The 23535-nt window shown below is 43.4% G+C and overlaps 1 protein-coding gene across 1 annotated transcript in view; it reads left to right on the top strand.

The window, feature by feature from the left end:
* PKDCC (protein kinase domain containing, cytoplasmic) overlaps positions 1–20622 on the top strand; it is a 35878-nt gene extending 15256 nt beyond the window's left edge. Inside the window, exons 3-7 of the mRNA XM_058802260.1 lie at positions 2458–2729; positions 6491–6570; positions 7411–7518; positions 17690–17863; positions 19439–20622. Coding sequence (XP_058658243.1) covers positions 2458–2729; positions 6491–6570; positions 7411–7518; positions 17690–17863; positions 19439–19524 — 720 coding nt within the window. The 3' untranslated portion in view covers positions 19525–20622. The remainder of the gene's footprint in view (positions 1–2457; positions 2730–6490; positions 6571–7410; positions 7519–17689; positions 17864–19438) is intronic.
* Positions 20623–23535: the final 2913 nt, after the last annotated feature.

The following is a 23535-nucleotide window of genomic DNA, read 5'->3' on the forward strand; positions in this document are numbered from 1 at the left end:
CTGAGGTTCACTCCCTAGGACGTTGAAAGGCAGCAGAGTCTCCATCTGACACACTTTGGATTGCTTGGTTACGTCTGTGCCAGAAAATTAAAAGTGCGCCTGAGTGAGCTCCGGGTGGAAAGAGCAAGGTGCAGCCCACGGCTGTGCTGTTGCATTCCTGCCCTCTCTGAAGGCTGTGAGCAGGATTGGAATCTGCTGGAAATGGTCCCTGGGCCATGCTGCTGTCTGGATCCTGCCTGGGATCAGTGCAGGAGAACAGCCTTGGTGCTGGTCAGACCTGGCCAGAGACCGTGCTAGCCAGTGTGCATGGGGGATTAAGTTTCTGTGCCCAGGAATGTTCCCTGGCAGAGTTTATTTTGCTCATACAGCTGGAGGAAGTTTTGTTGCCTGCACTAAGCTGCAGCTCCCTTTTCCTGAGAGAATCATGGTCATGATAAGCAGCAGAGGTACTCAGCAAGGTTCCCAAAACACAGGACCACCTGCCTTTAGCTCATCTCATCCAGGGAATGCAAATAATGCACTGTGATAGCAATTGTGTACAAAATAAATGACCAAGAGATTATGGGTAATAAAAAGAGAAGTTTCTTTCCAGTGTGGCTATTTCTGAGTGAGCAGTTGCAAAGGAAGATAAAGGAGAATTAGATGAAAACCTTCACAGAGGTAGAATTACAGGTGAAACATTCCTGTGGCCACTGTAATGAAGTCCTAAATAATGTCATGCTCCTTCCTTTGTCTAGGATGCAACTAATACAGAAAGGAAGGAAATAAAATTGTCTTCTTGATATGTGAGATCTGTTTCTGGTCCAGTCCTGAAAATGACTGCATAAATCCATGAGGTCATTCCTACAATTGACAATTTCCTTTTGTGGATGGGCTGAGCAGTAAGCTGAGTAATCCATAGGTGTGTGACACAGGGCAAAGCCTTCACCTGTGTGCTTAAAGCTTGTGGTAAGGGGGCATTTGGAGTCCCAGCCTGCAGCAGGTCTGCACAGCAGAGTCTCTTGGAGTTGGGCAGAGAGGTTGCTGGTGCGCGAACAGGGGGCTTTTTGGCGTTTGAGAAAAGGCAATAATTTTGGGTGACAACCTGTGGGTTTTTTCAAGCTAAATTCTGGGTTTGTTGGCATTTGAAGATACCTATATTATAGGTTGGCTTGGGCTGGATGGGCTTTTTCTCTACAGTGTATTGCAGGATAACACAGACATGAGTTCTGTGTCCTTCCAAGGGGAGGTAAGGGTGGTCAAGTTTAGCATCCCAAAACCACACTTGTATGCACCTATAAGCCCTCCATATGAACTATGGTATCCTGCAAGTAGGAGAAAAATATTCTTGTCTGGTCAGGAGAAGGATTAGGTAGAAGAGTGAGATGGTTCTAATGTCCCACAGGTGAAGGGTCTGTGAGGGATAACTTCACCCGTGCTCAGCTTTCTTACCAAGGATGTGTTGAGGTGCACCCTTGAGGGTAATGTTTAAGCCCCTAGACTGAATTTGGGTTTGGCTACTTCAATGCACATGCCCTTAACATTGTCTTTTAATAGAAAACAAAGATTATATATAGAAAGTAAAAAGCCCGCTAAACTGAATATGGCCTGTTATTTATTTAATACATAAAATAAAAATTCCAGTATTTAACTGTGTTCATGTTACTGCTACCTTTGGATTAATAGGTTACATAGTGGACTCTAAAGGAATGCATGAATTGAAAACAGGACTTTGGTAAGGAGGCTGAATTCAATGTTCATCAGGGCTGCTGCTTAGTAGGAGTTACTCAAGTTTCTAATCTGTAGTGGAAAAGTGAAACATCAGCACAGAGCTCCCACCTCAGTCTCAAAGTGCTGCAAGAGGGTCCACCACAGCAGACCCATCAAGGCAGAGAGACATATGCACTTAACCTGAGGCATGGTGCAGGGTTACACTGGACCTGTGGAGCTTGTCTTCCTGGGAATTTGCTTCCTTCTCCCCTGGAAAAAGGAAAAAACCAGAGGAAAAAAATTATAAAAACGGTCAAGAGGCAGGATCAGTATAGAGGCAATACAGACACTGTCTGCAGTTGGAGCTCCAGGCATGGGTGCAGGGCAATCCAGCCAAAATTTCCAGACCTGGAGTTTATAAAAGGGCAGGATCAGACTCTGTGGTCAACGCCTGTGCATAAAGTGTTATTAAAAGTTAATGCTTTTATTTCTGTTAAAAGTAAGAATAGCAACAATGAACTCTGCTTCAAGAATAGTGTGGGAAAGCACTTGTAAAGAAGCTTATTTTTGTTTCAAGTCTCTCAGGGTTTTACAATCAGCTATGCTAATCCTGTGAAAAATACCTTGGTTGCAACATTTGGTTTTGAGGGTAAGTTATAATGCTTATATTAAGTAATAAATTTATGAGCATATCTTCAGCTAAAGTGGTTTTGTTGTATACTTTGCACTGAGAAAACAATGCGAGGAACCCATGTTTTTGTGTTTCAGATCTGTCTCAGCTTAGTTCGGCTTCTGCATTACTTGGCTCACTCTCCTCTTGGCTCGGTGACATTACTGGATTTTCGCCCTCGGCAGTTTGTGATCGTGGATGGGGAGCTGAAGGTGACAGATCTGGATGATGCCAGTGTTGAGGAGAGCTCTTGCACCAGTAACAGTGACTGCTTCATGGAATTCCCTGCGAGAAACTTCACCCTGCCCTGCTCAGTTGAGGGACGGTGTCAGAGCATGAATGAAAAGAGGAATCTCTACAATGCCTACAGGTCTGTGATCAGATAAAGTCATGTAGAGTTAAGGGTGGGCCTAGAGCTCCAGCATCCTTTACAGTTATTCACATCAATGAGCACATACTGTCTCAGAACCAGTGCCCAGGAGTAAATGAAGCCATGAATAATTGTTTCATTTGTGAAAATACATGGCATTTATAATGTTTGAAATATTTTGCATACTCTGAGTGTGATTCACCATTCAGTCTAATTCTGTGTTGGTTGAAGCCCACTGAATTCTTCTCAAGCAGAGATTTTCATAGGAGTGAAGCATAAGCACTATTGGAGCTTGGGGCCCACAAGTTCTGCGGTGCAACAATTCCAGCAGCTCTTTGGGGTGAGTTAAGAGGGGTCATCACAAGTTTTGCACCACCAGCTGAGCAAAGGGCTGGCTTCAGAGGGAGACTTAGAGCTCAGTTCACATCCTGCCCTCTGGCTCAGTGCTCCTTTCCTTGCTGGAGCTTGCTGTGGTAGGGTGATAACAGCCCCAGTGTGTCCCTGGAGCTGCTGGGACCACCCTCAGCTGCTGACATTCTGGGTCTAAGCCCAAACCTCTTAAAACAAGGGTGGTCTTTTCACCCTTCCCTCCCAGCCCCAGGTCTGTGTGAGCAGGTGCTGTGGGACTGACTCCCAGTGCTGTGCCTGCAGTGGGGGACATGTGGGCAGTGGGCCAGGCTGTACCAGTTGGTCAGCTGAAGGAAGTGTTCAGCTATTGCAAATCTTCCAAATTTGATTCTAAAGCTGTGTCCAGATTTACAGCTGGGTCCTTCTGGGCCATGGCTTTGTGTTTGTGGTCTTGGCTCTCCCCCATCAACAATCACACCCCCAGAGGGTAGAGTGGGATGCTGGGGGAGCCATGTCACTGCTTTCCAGGGAGCCAGTAGTGGATGCTCAGTGTTGTGCTCATCCTGCCATTGCTGCTCTGTCTGATGGGCACTGCTGGGATGGGCGGCCGCCCTGGCTGATCCAGATGGGAGGATGGAGATCTCAGAGCAGTGTGCTCATTTCTTAGGCTTCCCTTTCAAGTGACGTGCCATTCACTGCCTTCCAGACCACAGTGAGGAGAGGCTGCTCCAAAGAGAGCCTTCTGCTTTGGTCGCAGAGCGCTCACCAGCATGTGTGTCGCATTAGCTGACCACACTGAAATGGGCTGCACCACATGACAGCCATCTGCAGTTGTGCAGCACAGTATTTAGTGTGTCCTGCAAGATTTTCCATTTCCATTTGCGTGGCTTAAAGATCTTGCTTAGCTTGCTAGCTTTTGGTTAAGACTGTTTTACTGTTTCTGGGTAAGAAGTCTTTAATAGGCACCCATCCATCTTGGTTGTAAGTGGGGACATGTCTGTGGTGTGGTGGGCTTGTGGCAGGTTGCTGGTCACGCTGAAGGAAGCGGTCTTTTTCTAATACAGTTTTTAGTTGTAGTATTGCCTTTGAACTGCTCTCAAGTGTGTATTTCATGCACAGTGCCCCAGTGTTCTCAGCCCCTGCTTTGCCTTAATTCCGTAGAGACGTGGGGTTTTGTTGAACGGTGTGGGAGGCTGTGACCACCCATGCTAAGGAGTTACATCAAGCCCTATGCACTTGTCTCAAAAGGTGAAATCCTCACTTCATTAGGGATAGGCTGCTAAATTTGTTATTTTCAAAGGTGCACTCTGTTGCTGTAGGCTTAGAGGTTGCCCTCTGAAGCTGTTAGATAGAAGTCAAAAGCAGCAATACGTCAAACAATGTATAAACCCCTTGTAATTTTAAAACAGAGCACACCCTAACCTTGAAAGCATATTTAAGCCTATCTTACTGGTTTCTTTATGAGGTAAATAATTAAAGAAGAGAAAACATTTAGGAGAAACCTCTACAAGAAGTGGTCTGTTTTGACTTTCAGATGGTTACCTCCTGTCACAAATGTGTCTCACTGTGTTTTCCTCCAAGTGTTTGGGGAAACAGTTTTCAAAGCACTGGACAGTTTTGAAAGTAAACAAAATTAATATTTTGAATTATTAACCAATGGCTGAGATGAATTCTCCATCACTGAGAATTCTTAAATTAGTATCAGATAGTTCTCAAAAAGAAACAATTTGTAGGAACGAATGTAAAATGATCGACAGTCTGTATTATGCAGATAACAGGGGATACCACTGGCCCTGGAATCAATGAATAACAAATGTTCTTGCAATTAAGTTGTGCAGACTGCAGTGTCTGTACATGTCAGGATCTCAGATGTGGGTATTTGCAGCAGAACAGTCGCATGTTTCTGTGGCCCTGTAGCTATGGAAAAACAATAACCTCTGTGACTTGCTTCCAGCCAGCATTGAGCAAACTTAGTGACAGCTACTGAATTTTAGCAAAGAACTATTCACAATCAGTTGGACTCTGCTTTAGGGATAATCTCTAAGCAAAAACAATGAGCTCAAGTTTACCAGACAAATTATTTGTTACAAATGTTTTGCTGCTCTCAGATTTCTCTATGTATTTACATTGGCTGTTTCATACTCATCATCAGGAAAACCTGCCAGTGGATTATCCCACTTGGGAAAACCATAAACATTATTTTGGTTTGGGATGGAAAAGGGAGTAACATTCTCAGAGCAATTCATTGTGTAAATAGTGTCAGCTCAATAATACATGCCTCTGTGATCAATTTTTGGTATCAGTAACTGAATTTTCTAATTTGTGTTTATGTAAAGCATCTGTTGGTCTCCCTCCTGAGCATGAGTCCCTGGGGGTTTCCATTTGACAATGTGGTCTCTGTATATGAAAAACTGTTTACTTTGCTTTGCAAGTTAGAGGTGAAGCAGGGCAATTTCCCAATTGTGTTCCTGTGATTTTCATTAGCTGATATTTATGTCCGGTAGTTCTGTTTATATTGCCAGATCCTGACCTGTCCATCTCCATCTTAGGTTTCTGTGACCCTGAGTTAGTTGCAATAGGTAGTAGTATTGGCAGAGCAGTAGAACTCTGAAGGAAGAATATGAAAACTAAATGTACTTCCAGGGAAGGTAATGGCACATTGTTTTTTCTTTTGTAATAAAAACCATTAAAATAGATTTTGGAATCTCCTTCTCTGTAGATATTTAAAAGCCACGAGGACACAATCCTAAGTGTTCTAGGGAGCCCTGCTTGAACAGGAAGGCTGGACTAGCTGACCTCCAGTGGTGCTTTCCAGCCTCTCCCATTCTGTGATGCTACCTCCATCAGTGAATACCTACATGAATGTACCTTGATTATAGATAAATGATAGGAACAGAGAGGGCATTCTGTATTCCAGCAGCATTAAACAATAGAAGGTGGCTTTCTCCTGGCACTTAATTTAAAAGTCTAAGAAAACTGTAGTAAAGAAAATAATAATTTCATTTATTAGAAATGAACAGAAATCGAATTTATGTACTTTCAAGGTTTGAAAAAAAAACAAGCCCAAGATTTATGGGGTTGATGGCATCCTTTTAGTTTGTTGAAGTACAGACAGCTTTGCAAATAGTCACAATCCATGGGGCTTCACAGCAAATTGGTGTATTAATGGAACATTTACACATAGGTACAAGGCAGCCTTGTATGTAGCAGCATGGTCTAGGTATGCCAGACAGCTGTGTGTGAATAGTCTCAGCTATGTATTTATTTGAGTATAGAATACCATTATATTTCATGTATAGGTCAGTGGCATATAAGCAATAGGAATTTTATTCCTTGTGATGTTCAGGACTTACCAGATGTTTGTAAACTCTTAAAAAAAAAAAAAGTCAATATTGGTTACTTTTCTATTGCAGGTTTTTTTTTACCTATCTTCTTCCACACAGTGCTCCATCCTCACTGAGACCATTGCTGGATAAGATAGTCAATGCAACAGGTAATCACAATAAACATGGTAATGCCAAGTAGTTGCTTTTTTAGTTTAACTGTTATGGTTGGGAGGGGAGAATGCTGCTTCTGTGCTCACTGCAATAGAACTAGGTTATTTTTCTATCCAGAATGAAATTGCTCCCATACCAAGAAGGCAAGAATGGGCCCAAACATCAGAAAAATCCCATTTTTAGATTTTTTCTAGGCTTCACAGAGATATTTGTTTCATCCTGACACCTCAGGGTGAATTTTATCAGAATACAATTCCTTGTGGGGTCTGAAAAACTTCTGTCCCTGGAAAGGGAAATTTTAGTGATAAAACCCAGGATACTTTCTCATTGTCAATGATATCAGTGGTGATTTATACCTCAGAAGCCAGCGGCACAAATGGCATTTCCATAGATCTTCACTGATTACCAAGGTAGTGGCTTTGTGACAAGAGTAGTTGCCTGTGACACTGATTTGAGGGTTTTTCAGTGCATTGCTCCAGTGTGCATCTGAAGGGAAAATAAATGATGCTGGGCTATAGCTAATGAGCAAGCAAAGCTTTGGAGTTCTCTGTATTGGCTGATGTTGATCCCTTGTGGGGAGTTCTCCTCAGCATTTTGTGCCTGTAGGCCTGGGGCTACCAGCTGGATGAGCCAGCCTCTAGAATGCCTAGGCAATGTCAGGTGTGAGACTTGTAGGACCTGTAGGAACTCAGGGATTTCCTGCCTAGGGCACCACCTTGCCATGAGGCAGGGCACATGGGACTCCCAAGCTTAGGGCTTCATTCAAATAAAACCTTATTTTGTCCTGGGCAGGATGCTCCTCATCTAAGTCATTCTTTTCCTCTGCTTTTTTAAAGGAGAACTGCACTGGGGAATAGATGAGACAGCTGCTCAGCTGGAGAGAGTTTTGGATCTGTATAAGAGTGGGGAGTACCTGCAGAACACAACCCGGGTGCCGAAAGCTGGTAAAGTCATCTTCCTTGAAACTAAAAATCTGAGATTTTGTCATTGTTGTGGGGTTTGCAAGGGCCAATGTGCAGAAAGCAAAGCTCAGTGGCCCTTGAAATCATGCATGTGATAATATTTTATCTGCTTTTTGCTTCCTGGGAGCCTCCTGTAACTCTTCTCACTCTGTGATGTAGCTGGACATCCATAAGTGTGAGCAGGCTGTACTGGAACTAAGGAAATCCAAAGGGAGTTCTCCATGACAGATTTATGAAAAACATGTTTCACCACATCCACACACTGCTGTTGTAGTAGCAAAACCTGCCTGAACCTATACTGGGGAGAATTCAGTCATGAGACTGTAATCCCCCCCATGGGCTTCCTGGGACTTAAAATGAATTTCTTGTTACATAAGTATTTATTGATTGGAAGACTAAGAGGAAGTAAATTTTTACTTCCTTTGCAAAGGAAAAATAGTGTGTCCCTCATCTTCTGCCAGCAATAGAATGAAAAAATAGAAAAAAAGAACAGGATAAAAACAAGGCTGAATAACAGTATCTTTTTCATATCATGTCTGTATGCTATTCAAGCTGTGGTACAAAGTGGTGCATGTTCTTCCTAGAAGGACAGCTGTGGAATTGTACATGTCAAAGAATACTATGTGTGCTGGAAATGACTGTTAAGCCCAACAATTGTAAAAGCTGTTTTGCAAATTATTTTTGTGTATGTACAATGTTCATGTCAAACTGTCAACATAATTGACTGCAAGTTGATAGGAAAATTATGGCTTTGCTGCAAAAGCTCAGTAAAGAGGGAAAGATGGGTTCTAAATGAAGATGAATGTTGGCACAGGGGGTTTGAAAAGTTCAGTGAAGCATTTGCTCAGTGAAAGAGATGCAGGAGCCAAATTCATTCTGGTTGTGGCTCTGTTAACCTCAAAAAGCCATGATACCAGGGATGAATTTGACCCACTTATCAGAATAATTCAATATTTATTTTGTTGTAAAATTGGCAGGAAAATTGTTGCAGGTGTTCATTTAACTTTCTAATTTTCAGCTTTTCATCACATCTGTGCTGAGTGATACCTGTCAACACAGCAAAATTATTTTCAGCAGTACAATCAATAGTACAAACATGTCCTTTGTTGAAGAAGTGCCAGGAGAGCTGAAGTTGTTCTGTGATGCTGGTTGATTCCAGGTTTCACTGCTGTATCAGGATGAGGTGAAGGTTTTGAATTTTTGATATCTGTCATGTTTATAAAGACTCACGAGGAGAAAAGCTTTGGACCGCAGTAGTCAGAGTATCAGTGCAGGTTTCCAGGGACACAAAGCAGAGCTCTGTGTATATTTAGCTACTGTAAAAATTACACATTTTTGTGTTAATTTAATTCTGTAGAGTCCTTGATAATGTAACACAGAATCCACTGCCCCCATGTTCATGGCTAGTAATGCCCTGCTCTGCAAGGAGCCTGTTTTATTTGCAGGACACTGCTAATGGACTTAGGCACTTCACAGTGTGACCAAAGATGTTGAAAATCTGTAGATGCTTTATGTAACATATTGAATAATGTACATTAAATACCCTGAGTGTAATATTGAATTCCTTGATAGGAAAATGTTCTCAACCAGGGACAAGCCTGAGGAACTGGGTATGTTACTAGAAATTACACTTAGATTAGATGTGTTCTCAGATTTAGCTGCCACGCCTTTAAGATGTGCAGGCCTGTTTCTAGTTTGTTTTAAGTGCACTTTAACCAAACAGAAAAGGTGTTGTAATCTATTTCTATTTTAAGACTCCCTTTCCTTGCCATGCAAATATGAAGAAGTTATATAACGAGGGCTAAAATGTGCCTATATACTCACTTTTATAATTTTAATTCAAATCATAATCTTTCCTCAACTGATATTTGACTGATATCTGATACTAATACTGTGTTGGAATTAATTTTTAAAATTTTCAATCCAGAGGTTATGGAACTATAAATTATTAATTAGAATGTATTCGGAGATAATGGAATGGGGAACTCTCCTGTGGTCCAGTGGAGTTGGAAGGGCGTGGTGTCCAGGGAATCAGCCTCTTCTACTGACAGGACGTTCCCAACTGAGATTGCATCCTCACCACTGAAACCAAGGCTGAACTGCGAGCAGATGGAATATTGTGCATAGATCTTGGAAGAGGGGTAGACAGGGATGAAAAAGAACAACTGGGATATTTTCCCAAGCTGTAGGTTGAGGTTCTGCTTTGGCCCTGTTCGGACAAAAAAAAATATTTTTAAGATTGCATGATTTTTAAAAATGTTTTCTGTGTTGCTTTGCAGCACAGACAAAGTTCAAGAAGGGTGTTTTTCAGCCCAGTGCCAAGTTAAGATAAAATGAAAGGTGATCATTTGGTTTTCAGGGCAGATGGGAGTTAATAATCTTTGCATTCATACCCCAATGGGTGCCAAGATGGGGGAGGCACAAGTTTGCATCCATTTTGCTCCAGATGATAGAACTCTCACAAGGTGACTCACTCCCAGGACTTTTGCTCTTACAAATAGTGGAAATGACAGGAATTTGTGATGCCAATCTCCTGGCATCTAAAGGTTTAGTGACAAAATAAGGCCTTTCTGGTGCACGACCTATTTTGAAATCCTAAAAACACAGGAGGAAAATTCACATCCAAGAATTATAAGGTTTTGTTTTGTTTGGTTTTGAGAAGAAACTACAGAAGGTTCAGGTAATGGAGCTTCAGAATTTGTCTTAGGTCTTAAATGCTTGGAATTAGGCATTATCTTGGATAGACCATTGTAAATTCATAGTAGGAAAGACCAGATCATGATCTTGGGCAAGTCATGTAAGGCCATAACTAAAACATTACCATTGAGGAAACAGTGTGTTATCTATGTGAACTTATGTTTTTGAAAGGAAGACCTCCTCCTATGAACACCACAAAGTGAGAAAGGTGATATTGATAAGAAGTAGGGAAGTGGCACGAAGAAAGTTCTTGTCGGGCCTAGTGTTCTCATAAATAAAGTTTAACAAGATGACATAGTCATATTACAGAAGGTCTTGGATATTAAGCTTTCACTGTGCTTCAGTTGTAAAGATTTTATAGTGCTGTAAATTATATTATGCTCTGGACTTTGGTTTAGTATCCTAGAGTAGAGGCGTGGGAGACATTTGATAGCTGTGTATGTGATCTGCAGTCATAAATCACACTGCTGTTCACATTGATATGGGAACATTGCAGCGTTTAAAACAACACCAGGAACAACTGCTTTTATATTCCATTGGCTGTTGGCCTCTCCTGCTGGAATCCAGAAGAATGTGAATTAAAACAGGAACCATGTATTTCTTCTGACATATATTATCTAAAAATGATTAAATCATTCCATTAATTATCCAGATTAAGGAGACTATAAAAAACTACTGATGTTCATCAGTAAAGTCATGCCCCAGTATCAAGGTTTTTATTACTTCAATCAAGTGACAGTGATTTGTACCGAGTATCTGGCCCTTGAGCTAAGCCCCAGCCCTTCAGCTAACTCAGAATTTACTCAGAAATGCATGAAATCAGCTAACACTCGTAAATCGGATAGCTTTGTTATTCATTAAAGCTAATAAATGACCCATTATTAGGTCTAGGGGTGTGCAAGCCCACAGAAAGCTGTAATTAGCTGCTGTTCTTAGCTTAAAGCACATTCTCAAAGCTAAAAAAGCTGGAAGGCTGGACATAAAGCAAAGACACGTTGTGTTTTCCTTTGTCTCAAGACAATTTGGCAGGATTATGCTGTATGTAAATATTTACAGTACAACAGTGTTTTGAAAAAAATATTCTGCAGGATCACTATAGCAACCTGCTTAGGAATCTGTAAATCTACCCAAGAATTATTGAAATCAGGAACAAACTGCAGCCCAGATTCCTGCTCTATCAAAATATATTATAATAAATCTTATCAGCTTTATATTTTTTTAAATTATTTTTATTCATGTGCCTTTGGTGTCCCTTTCTCAGTGCCTTCAGGGCTGAGGGGGAAAGGAGCACAGGGCAGAAAGTCTCCTTTGCATCCTGCCTGGCTGGGGGGTTCTCACATCAGGAGGCAGACAATGGCAGCACACAGGAACACAGGAGCAGGTTCCTTTGCATCCATGTGGGTCTGTGCAGCTCTGCAGGGACCACAGCCTGTTGCTTGTTGCTCTCTTGTATCTCCACCACCATGCAAGCCATTTACCCTGTTCCCTGAGTAATGTTTTGCTGTTGCTGAACTTCTCCCTGTCCAACTTGGCACTGCACAGCAAAATGCTTTCTGCTGAGGTCCTTGGTTCCCTTCCAGAACACTAAAGAAGTCGCTGAGTGTCTTTTATAAATCCTGTGGGCCTCTGTCTTCCAGCTTAAATGACCCAACACGTGACCCTAGGCAACTTCTGACTTGTCCATCATCAGCATCCTTGTTTTTATGATTTGGTGGACCACATTCAATGTTTAAGCATCTGTAGGACATTTTGGGCTTGTTGCCTTTGGTAAATTGGTGTGTGCCACAGAGGTGGCTGTGGGTATGGAACAGCTCCCTGGGATGTGTGGCACAAGGCAGGAAAAGTGCTCCAGCTGTGTCATGTTAACAGGAATAAAATTTAAGGGAACATGTTGTTCCTCTGGTTATTTATTTGTGTTTCGGCGACGGCCTGCATGCTGATTTAAATTCGGCTCTGCTGCCGGCACAGTGGGAGTGCACAAAGAGCCATGAGGCCTGGCCTGGCCCACGCTCAGGACACGGGAATGCTCCCCACAGGAGCAGGCTCTCTCCTGCTCTGAGGGAACACTCCCCACAGGAGCAGGGCTCTCTCCTGCTCTGAGGGAACACTCCCCACAGGAGCAGGGCTCTCTCCTGTTCTGAGGGAACACTCCCCACAGGAGCAGGGCTCTCTCCTGCTCTGAGGGGAACGCTCCCCGCAGGAGCAGGCTCTCTCCTGCTCTGAGGGAACACTCCCCACAGGAGCAGGGCTCTCTCCTGCTCTGAGGGAACACTCCCCACAGGAGCAGGGCTCTCTCCTGCTCTGAGGGAACACTCCCCGCAGGAGCAGGGCTCTCTCCTGCTCTGAGGGGAATGCTCCCCACAGAATCAGGGCTCTCCCCTGCTCTGAGAGGAACACTCCCCACAGGATCAGGGCTCTCTCCTGCTCTGAGGCAACGCTCCCCTCAGGAGCAGGGCTCTCTCCTGCTCTGAGGGAACACTCCCCCCAGGAGCAGGCTCTCTCCTGCTCTGAGGGGAACGCTCCCCCCACGAGCAGGACTCTCTCCTGCTCTGAGAGGAACACTCCCCACCGGAGTATAGCTCTCTCCTGCTCTGAGGGGAGCGCTCCCCACAGGAGCAGGGCTCTCTCCTGCTCTGAGGCAGAGCCATGCCTGCCAGGCCAGCCTGGCTTTCCCAGCAGTTGGGATGTGTCAGGCCTGGCTGAAGGCAGAGCCCGCGGGACAGGCCTGCCTGTCACTCCCTCAGGCACATCAAAATGTTGATCTTTTAGCAAACCGTGCACAGTGCTTTGTGGGGCCTGCTGTCAGAAGCGTGTTTAAATGTGAGGTATTGGAACATGAGGAAAAGTTCAGAGTAAAATGAAGCATACTAAAAACATCAGTGTGTTATTGTCTATTTTGGATCCAGTGCTGTTCTCCAAGAGCTCCCTGGGAATCAGGAGGGGCCTGTTTGTAGAGCAAAGTGCTGCTCAATACCACTTTTTGCTGCTATTGGCAAGATCTGGCTCTTTCTGCTTACTTGTGAGCAAAGCAATTAAAAGCAATTCCAGAGTTGACTGCCAGTGTTCCTCCTGAGACTGGAAGAATAAAGGAGGGAGAAAAAGGAGCAATATGATTTTTCTCTCAAGGATGTACATGGTTGTGTCTCTGTCATTAACCCACAGTGTATTGGCAGGTGATAAGAAAACTGGGCAAATCTCCAACAAGTAGCTGTAGTTGGTAGTAAAAATGCAGTCTGGCTGCTGTGGCCGAAATAAATGGTCATTAGGACTGATTAAAGTCAGATTTAGGGTGATTCAGACAGGCTAAAAGGGGGAAACCGCAGGCGGTTTCACATAGTTTATTATATACTTGTGGAGCTCTTTATATGATTCAGTCTAGTACAGTGAAAATGAGTATGTTTATAGATTGTAGTCAGCTTTGGGACAATGCAGGTGGTTTTTGATGGAAAAAAAGAATAAGAATTTAAAGCATTGGCTTTTTAATTTTTTTAGCTCTTGCACTGGACAGTGATGCTGCAGATAGCTTTTAAAGATGCCTCTCTTACTTGTCACAACAAGTGGGTGATCTTGGTTTGAGGATCAGTGTGGCCATCATGGGGATGTGGCTAACATGCTAAGAAACTTCTAAGATTTCGGCCTGATCAAAGCAGCATGTTTTGGTTGATCAGAACACCATGTAAAAACATTTAAAACTATAGACGCTATCACAAAACAAAACTTCTGAGGATTGCCTGGCTTCAGCATAGCAAGGTATCTTGAAGCTCCAAAATGTTTGCAAGAAAAAATGCTTTGTAGTAGAATCTATCTGTATAACTGTGAGCGTTGTATTACCTCCCCTGTGTTAAACTCTGGAGTAAACCCATTGTAAGTAACATCAAGATCAGGCTTACTGCACTGCATTTAGTTGCTTCAATCCTCACAAAATTAGTTAGGGGAGGAAAGGGTTCTTTTTCTGCTGATACCAGTAGGGATGCCTTGCATTTCTCTGATCTATTCCTTGCCATTACCCTGATAGACTTTATGTACTCTCTGTCAAGCTATGTGTATGTACACAAAAGTGTAAATTTATGGCTGCATTTATAGTATTAGGCAAGCATTTATTGGTTTTAAACACCATTAGTCTGGAAATTGACCAGAACTTTGACCTTTTTATGATGTGATTTACTGCTGTGAGCCTTCAAATTCCAAGGACTCCATTTAAGCAAGTTCCAGGTCTTGGCAGGACAAAAACTTGGGCTGGAGCTGTCTTTAAACCATTAGAGTACTGCTTAATTGAGTAGCTGCGCTGTGGTGTCCAATTTAAAGGTGTAGGGGAAGCCCAGCTCTTCTGAGGGCTGGAACTCATGTCATTGCTGGGACACATCTCAGTGGAGGAGCATCCTTCAGGAGGGTCCTTCCTGTGAGAAGGAGAAGGTTCATGTGAGAGGAGTGCATTTCATTGTGACTTTCTTCTCAAGTCACACAAATAAGGGCTAATGGGTAAGCTCCCTAAATCAGCACTATGCAAGGAAGAGATTCCAGGGATACTTGCCTTTACCATGCAAATGGACAAGGCAGCTGCCTTGCTCTGCTGGAGATGGAGTGAGTTTTGAAGAGAAGTGCAGTTTGCTTAGACCACCACTTGATTGGTGTTGCAATGAGTTTCTGATCAGCTCTGACTGTAATAGTTTAAGAGAGGTTCCATGTTGGCTTCCCAGGGCAAGCAGGAGTGCCTGGCTGGTGTGGGAGCAGGAACCAGGTGCAGGGCCATCACTGCTCTCCACTCCTTGTGGCTGCCTTCCATTGGGATGCTCCGAAGGGAAAGCACTCCCAGGCAGCCATCGCTGCTGTTTGCCATGCAAGGGGGGACAGGGGCTGCCTTCCTGCGTTCCCCTCACTGCATCCTCCCCTCCCTGTGGGCAGCACAGTCTCCAGATTGCAGGTATCCAGTGGCTCCTACCAGCTGGAGGTGCTGTCAGAAGCTGCCCTTGTGGAGCCCAGCCCGTGTGACTGTGTGCCTTCCCTCAGATTCCTGCGGCGGTGTTTCCACCCGTGTGGTGCTTGGTGATCTCCCAGCCAAAGGAAAATGCTCTTTGCATCTGTGTCACACTGCCATGTTCCTGGTACTTGTTCCCATGAGTCACTGGAGATGGTTTTGGCTTTCCCTCATGTCAGAACTGGCAGGGAGCAGTGAGAAGGGACAGCCACAGGGCTCTGCTGAGTGGTGACACTACCCTTGCATAGCTGTTCCCATCCTCGCTTGCAGACTCAAACCAGGACCTTGCCATCGCCGTTACTGCTGGTCCAGCTCCGTTGATTAATGTGTCTGAGCTGCCCAGATGATTTACCAGGCTTGGTCACCTTGAACAAGGCAATGGAAAGGGAGAACTTTATCTCCTACCTCTGAATCACTGCTGCTCCTTTGAAGTCTGTGTATGTCAGCTGAGAGCCTTACCCCTGAGAGCTGTGTTGGGAGCAATGCTGAGGAAAAGGGAAGCACTTTAGGCCTATTAAGAGACATATCTGTGCTCAAAAGTTTAAATATTTTAAATATTAAATAAGGGTCCTCAAGGTGGGCTTCTCCCTTGCATGAAGAAAACCACATGATATGATGTAGGGCTGCTCTCTTAGTGTGATGATGGTGTGCTGAGGGATGCTGCAGCTTCCTCCCAGCCCCAGCATGGAGCCTGTCAGACTCCCAAAGTGCCCTGGAGAAGGGCTGGAACAGGCTCCCTGCTGTCACAGAGAATCAGGCTTCATCTCCTGCTCTGTGAATGCCCCCTGTGGCATGGGGCTTGGCACAGTTCAGTGTGAGGTGGCTGTTCTGTGCTGTGCAAAGAGGAGCTGTAGATAATCACATTTTATATCCAGTCAGCATAGCATGTATGCTGATATAAATGGTTACATACGGTGCTAACTACAGGGAATTGATGGGTTTTTTTTGCTTTTAATTTGTACACATAATTTTACTGACCTAGGCTGTGAGGTACAAATCAATACTCAGCAGTTGCCACGTGAAGAGAATTTTCTGTTACATTCAATTATTGTTACACTCCAGTTGATACAGAAACTGGGAAAAAAGGTACTTTTACCTAGCCGACAGTTTGATTTATGCTCTGACTTCTCTTCAGAAGAAATGCATAAATGTTTTTGATGGAGAAATGACCAGTCATAATGTGGAACTACATTTTGAAATTTTTTTTTCTTGTGCATGAATCTGCATTTCCTGAATTAAAAAACCTTTTTTTGCTTTTGATTTAACTGGGACATGATCAGCTCTGATTTTGCTTCTTGTTTGGGAATGTTTCTTATGATACTTTAAATGAGCTAGGGCTTAAAATAGAATGTATTTACTACATTTGTTTCCCACTATTTCAGACTGTGTGGTGAGAATGAGCACTCGTGAATGTGCACTTCTTTTCCCAGTTGAAATATTGACAGTTTGGAGTAGCAGACACAGTTGCCTTTGACTCAGTGCTGTTCATACAATGTGCTGTATGAAATATTAGCAGGCTGAATCAGCAGAGCAGACAGAAAATGCCTGAACCAAAGTGACTTAAGAATAGCCTGTGAGTCAGGGCAGGCCGCTCTGGTTTCCATAATAGACACAATTAGAAGAAATATAGAATCTATTTAGTTTTTTGAATAGGACGTGGGGAGGAGAGACAGGAGGGAACCATTAATTTGTGCGTCTGGAGGCTAAACAGAAATGTTTATAAATGATCAGTTGAATTTGCTGATGCATTCATTAGAGAAAGCCCTGTTAGTGGCTGGGAAAGTGAGAGGAGCAGTGAACAGAGAACAAGAGGCAGCTCATAAAGGCAAGTGAGACTGAACGGCAGCCAAGGAGAGGAGCAGGCAGTGGGGCAGTGGAGGCGCGGCTGGGCAGGACCACGCTGACATGCTCCCGCTACTCCCCCCTCCCTTCTCTTCAGAGGCCCATCAAGCGACTCCTCTTTTGTCCTAATCTGAGCAAGCAAAAAAAGTTTGCTTAATTAAAACCCTGTCTTTTCTTCCTTCTCTAAAGGAGCCAGAGAAAAATAGCATGCTCTTCTGAGGGAGAGGGAGGGCTGGGAACGCCTGGTCAGGTCTCACCCCGACAATCCTGCTCACTGTTGGGAAGTAGGACAGTGAGTCAGTTCATTCAAGTGGATGCTGTTTATTCAATGGGACATTCTTCCTGTAAAACTCCTAATAAAACCAAAGCCTTGCCTCCGCAGTGGGGAAGGGGAAGGGGTTTTGTGCACAGACTGTTTATTTACAGACGCTTTCTGGAGAAAAAGGTGAGGAGAAGAAAGGAGGGAAGGAAAAGGAAAGGAAAGTGCAGAGCTATAAACACGTTTGGGAATAAACCACAGACTAAACTGTCAGCTTTTCCATCATATATCCTGCTCCTAAGCTGCTCTAATAAACCTTGCCTGTTAAAAACAACCAGTTTACTGGAGCTTTCCAACCACTGCTTTGCTCTGATTTGTAGAGTACAGACGGGTGCCTGAAGCCTTTATTCCTGATGAGAACTACAGATGCTGGCCATCCTACCATCACAAGGGCTGCCTCCTCTCCGTGTTTGATGTCAACGAAGCCATTGAGATCTGTGACAGCTACTCCCAGTGCAAAGCTTTCGTCCTGACTAACCAGACAACTTGGACAGGTAGGTCCTGGATGCTGTGGAGCAGAACTGAGTCACCTCTTCTGGCTTTCCTAAGTGTTTTAATACAGTTTGGGGAGTGTGTTGGGCTGGGCTGGGGGAGCCACCAGCAGCATCTGGAAGTGAAGCAGTTTCTGAAGATTCACCTGAGGCAGCTTCTCTTTGGTGAGGCTTCTCTTTGCCAGCTGTCAGGGGAACAGAAATAAAAGACAGGCTCACAGGAGCTGGCACTAGAGGGCTAAGCACGTGGTCCTCAGGTTACCAAACCACAGGATCTGAAGTGTTATTTTTTTGCATTTTTGTGCTTCTGGGGGGTGTGAGCAGGCGCTTCCATGGAACCAAGAAAAATCTAATTCCTGTTAACCTTGTCTATAGCTAACCAGTGACTACTAGGTCATCATGTCAGACTGTTTGTAGCTGGAATTTTGCACTTAATTGATATATTTAAAAAGTATTTATTCTGGCACAGGGAAATTCATAGCAAGTTTAGAGCAGCTCCTATCTCAGGTTACAATATTAAAAGCAAATGGGACAGCACTATTTGTAGTCTTATTTGTCATTCCCTTTGTCATACCATTCCTGAGGCATGAGCACCTGAGTACCTGAAACTTGCAGTTTGGAAATTTGCTCAGTAGTTGAGGCATCCCATTTGCCATGCAATATTTTTAAAGAAAATAGTGTTATGGGAGCCCCCTAGAGAGGCAGGCTGGGAGCAAATAGCATTTGATTTTCTCAGGTTTGGAGAGGGAAGGCAGAAGTACAGCAGGCATGGAGTGTATCTTTGTGCTGCAAAGAAAGGCAGTGATTTTGCAGGTCTGTGGGGCAGCAGGAGCTCGTTGGGAGGCAGGAATGTGAACAAGGTGCCAGGTCAGTGAGTGTGGGGAGATAGAAGAGCTGTGCTGTGGCTCCCACAGACACCAAACAAAGAAACTTGCCAAATTCAAGGATATAAATGGATATAATATATACTGGCCTTGGATATAAATGCAGCAGGTGCCTTATGCTACCCAGGCTGTTGTTGCTTGCTGCTGCTTTTTGTCTGAGGACTAGAAACCTTGTTCCATCTTGTTTAAAGCCCAGAGCTACAAAGTGATCAGCAAGAGCTGTTTCAGAGAAACTCATGTTTAGTACATATTGCACTGATCAGTTTTATAAAGATCAAGCATGCAAATATGATTCTGCTTCTGTACAATCAAACAAATGTCCTTCATTTAAGCCCCCAACCCAAGCCTGTTTTTTATTAGTGGGAGTCTCAAAACACTTTTTTAAACACCACATGGAATTTGTATTAAAGTTTTCAAACCTTTCTTTCATTTACTGTGCTAGCTGTGCACAGATATATCTTGACCATAATGAGGCAAGGGTAAAGATACTGAAACCAGGGGAATTTTGGTGTCATTTTAGACAAAAACAGTTCAGGTTTATACCAGCTGGAGTTAAGAGAGAGTTCAGTCTTGCATGGCCTGAAGAATGCGTAGGTTGAAGTAGAATTTGAAATGTCAGCATTTTAAGGTAGGCTACCTTTTGCTCATCACTTCTAAATATTCTCCCCTTCCTCCTCTTTCCTATTCAATGCAGGTCGGCAGCTTGTCTTCTTCAAGATGGCCTCAAATCATATTGTGCCTGATCCTGACAAGATAACATATGTGAAGGTGACAGACTGACACCTAAAGTGGCTCAGTCTGACACGTGAGTGATAAGGGCTGTTTGTGTATAAATATAGGCAGCTGTTAGGTAGAAGGCGGCTGTGGCCGGAGAATAATTGCACTATTACTCATTCTAATCTATAGAGTGCTAAAGGAAACTTTAAAGAAATAACCTGCATGACCAGGATGAATGTGCAATAAAACAAGATTTTGAAAATGTGATTTAAAAACAAAGCAAAACAACCCAAAGCAAAGTACAAGAGATGATACACTGTTAGAGTATAATTTTGGTTATAAATCAGCTAGCAGCTCTGGCTTTTCTAAGCAAGGTTAGCATAACATTTCTGACCTATACATGTGTGTCCAGGGATGAAAGCTGATCATTTCTCTGGGAAGCCTGTATCCTCCACACTGGTATTTATTTGGGCACGTACAATCACAACAGAGGAACTGAAGCGTATCAGTTTGTCTGCTGAATAGCAAACGTTGCTGAGGACAATCAGCATTTGTGTTCAAGCTATGGGATATGCAATGCTGGCATATTTGTCAAACGGAAGGAATTGCTTATGTTTAGAATTGCAAGACTGCAACTAATTTTCATTTTTGCTTCCAATGTTATCATAAAGTTTCATTTTTAATTTGAAAGAGCCATTTTGTGGATCTAGCAAATCACATAAGCATATGAATAGTCCCACTGAAAGGGCAGGGACTTACCCAAGTGCCGAGTGCTTTGCTGGATAGGCCTGAGCATATGCTTACAATTAAGCCTGTGCTTAAGACTTTTGTTGAATCAGTTTGAATTGTTCAGGAAGCCACATCTTTGACAGACTGGCAAAGCAGTCCAGCTGGTTGAACAGTACTAATTTAATTACTATCTTGCAGTTATTCGTACCTTTTATCATCAGGTCCTTGGTTTTCTAAGGCATCGCTTGCTGATTCTAGAGTGAATGAAGTAAATGACCTTAATGATGTCAAATGAATGCTAGCCTTAATTCTATATAAAATGCATCTTAAAGGCAGGGTGTGTCTAGAGAATTTGCTTTCAGTGAAAGCAATGAAGTAAATGCTAAAGTGACCAATGTCATACTGTTTTGTAGTTTGAAGAGTCAGGAAAAAATGTGCTTTTGTTTCTCAAATTGTTTATTTTTGTAAAAAAAATAAAAATAAAAGATAAATAAAATTTCTTTTATTCTTGGTTTTTGTGTGTTTGTGTTTCAAATAAATGCCTCAATCCAGTGTATTGTATGTAAAGTTAAACTTGGGATATTTTTTCCAGAAAGTACTGAGGTTGTTCCAGTGTCTCCCAGGGAAGGGTCTGTTGGTGCCTGGAGTACTTGGTGGCTTTGCCTATGTGGTTGCCTGCCACAAAGTGAGTCACAGTTAGCAGACAGTGGTTAAGCAGCCTTTGCTCCTCTGTGCTTTGCTTTATGCTGTTATCAGCCTTTGAGCACCTGGAAGGGGCAAAGGTGAGAGCAGGACTTGATGCAATTGCTCCTTGGGCCAAAACAGAGGCTGGGCAGCAGCCCCTGCCAGGGAGGGCAAGGGAGAGAGGGCAGGAGAGCCGGGGAAGTCAGGCAGCAGTGTGGGGTCTGACAGGGAGGGAAGGTCTGACAGTGGCACCACGGGCAGTGGGTCTCGGGTTTCTCTGAGGTCACCGATGCCCTAATGGCTCTGGCAATTGGCTGAAGTGAGTCCTGTAATGGCTGTAACTCACAAATTATCAAACTCCCAGTCCTAATAGCTCAGCTGATTGTGTCGCCCTGCACTTAGGAACCCATCAATCATACTGTGGTAATAAACAAACACTATGGATTCTTTTTAAATTGCTGCATAAATCATGCCAACACACACTGCACAGTTCATTGAAGTGATATGGGTTGTTGGCACTGAGGTGCTGGTATGTATTTTGAAAGTCTTTAACCTCCTGTGATTTCCTTCCCATTAAGCACTGCACAGTTCCAAAAATACTCAGCATTTAAAAACGTTCTTTAAATTTAAATCCTTTAGTTGCATTCCTATGTAAAAAATGCCAACATTTAAAAGAAAAAAAAAGGCATTCAGGGTAATACTTTAAAGCTGTAGTAGGTAACTTCCATAATTTCATTCCATCACTTTCTGTACCCTGGAAAAAAATGCCTCTTTAGTCAGGAATTGTTTATCCCCAGAATTAAACAAAGTTGCCAAACCAATTTATATCAGCTTTTGCAAACAGAGATCATGTAAGCAAGAAAGAAACATATCTGTGAGCCAAGAAGCTGGATTTTAAATTTCAGTGGTAATCAACTTTATACAGGCAGGTTTTATAACTCTGAAAGTAAGGCTTTCCAGTGGAAGTGCTGATTAAAATCTTAGTAAGAGAGGTGTGATACTACAATAAGAGAATTTAACAGCTGTAGTAAACATTGGCAAAATTCTGAATTTATGTGGAGAAAGTGATTTTTGCAGCAGTGGGTCTGATTCAGCAGTGCCTGATTGGCACATGTGGCATGGAAACCCTTGAGAAGGCACAGAGGAGGAGGAGGAGGAGGAAGCAAGGCACAAAGTGAGTTGGCAGATCTGGGTCAGTCAGCCTGGGACCTGCTTCATGTTTTCTGCAGAAAAGGAATTTCTATCTGTTTTTTCCCCTAACTTTTGGACTGCTTTTTACATTTCCTGGCTTCCTCAAGCCACAAGGTAGAAATATGAAAGAAGACACCCACAGGGCTTTAAAGGACTGCTGTCTGTGTGTGCACATGCACGTGTGTGTATGTGTATACGTATTTATGTACGTGTCATGCTGAACAGGGAGAGCTTATTTCCTCCGTGAAAAACCAATTGCCTGTGCACAAAATGAAGTGCTAAACAGGATGTTGAGTTCATCTGGAGAAGTGAGAGCTGTGTGAGGCTATGGGTGCTGCAGCTCTGCGAGGGGCTGTGCTGAGTGCTTGGCCCAGTCCAGCACCATGGGGTTCTGGCTGGTCTGAGGCTCAGAGCACCTCCAAAAGCTGCCCACTGTCTCCTGATGGTTTGGTGAGGAGGTGGTTCTAGCCCCACCACTGGGAACAGGTTCCAGGCAATAAAACAAGCACTGGCCAGCATCACCTTCAGCCTGATGTCCTGAGGGTTGCAGGGGAGATATGCCAAGAGCTTTCATCTTAGCTTAGAGCAAAATAAAAATGTGTTCTTCTATTTTTTCTCTGTCGTGTCTGAGCCTACTGCTTTATCTCAGCTCATTTTTCTGAGCTTTCTCCCCAACTTCAGTGTGTGTTTAAGTGGAAAGCTGAGGTCTCCTGTAATCAGCTTCAAAGAGGTGGTCACAACTCACATCACATCTGGGAGAAATCTATGGTGGAATTAGTAATATTGCCATGAGCATTCATTGCCATGAGACAAAGCCTGAAAACAAGTGGGCCCTGTTTCCAGCTGAGAGGTTCAAGTAAGTTTGTATAAGAGTGAAGGGGGTTGGATGGGCAGTGAGATGCTGGTGAAGAATGTCAGAGAGGTACTTTCAACATGAGATCAAGGAGTTTAGTGTGGTACAATTATTTGTGATTTGTCCTGCCTCTCACTGCTTCACTGAGGCATTTTGCTTAGTCCTTCTGCCAGCCATGATCAAGTTTCCCAAAGGTTTGTGAGAAATGTGGGAATGGTGGAATGGGGTGCAGGGAGGACAGCAACCTGGCATGAAGGCAGCTCTTCCTGTTGCAGCTACTGTCTGTGGTATGGCAACCACAGGGGACACTCACCTGGGGCAGAACCTGACCATGGTAGGTGCACAGTGAAGACCTTGTCCCTGCCTCTGAAATTCACCTTATCAACTTGTACCAAGAAGATTTGTAATTCAAAGCATATTGAAGGTGGCAGTGAATATCCAGGGATCATATTATGTTACCTGTCAGGAAATAATAATGTGAACAGCAATGATGTGAACACTGATGTTCAGATTTAGTAGGGAGAGCTTATATTGTATTCTTTAGCATGAAATTCTGTGAGCTACAAACTACTATTGGTGGAGGGGGAAGAAAAAAATGGAGTGGCAAGACTATTCAC

Source organism: Ammospiza caudacuta, chromosome 3, assembly GCF_027887145.1.
Source record: "Ammospiza caudacuta isolate bAmmCau1 chromosome 3, bAmmCau1.pri, whole genome shotgun sequence".
NCBI lineage: Eukaryota > Metazoa > Chordata > Aves > Passeriformes > Passerellidae > Ammospiza > Ammospiza caudacuta.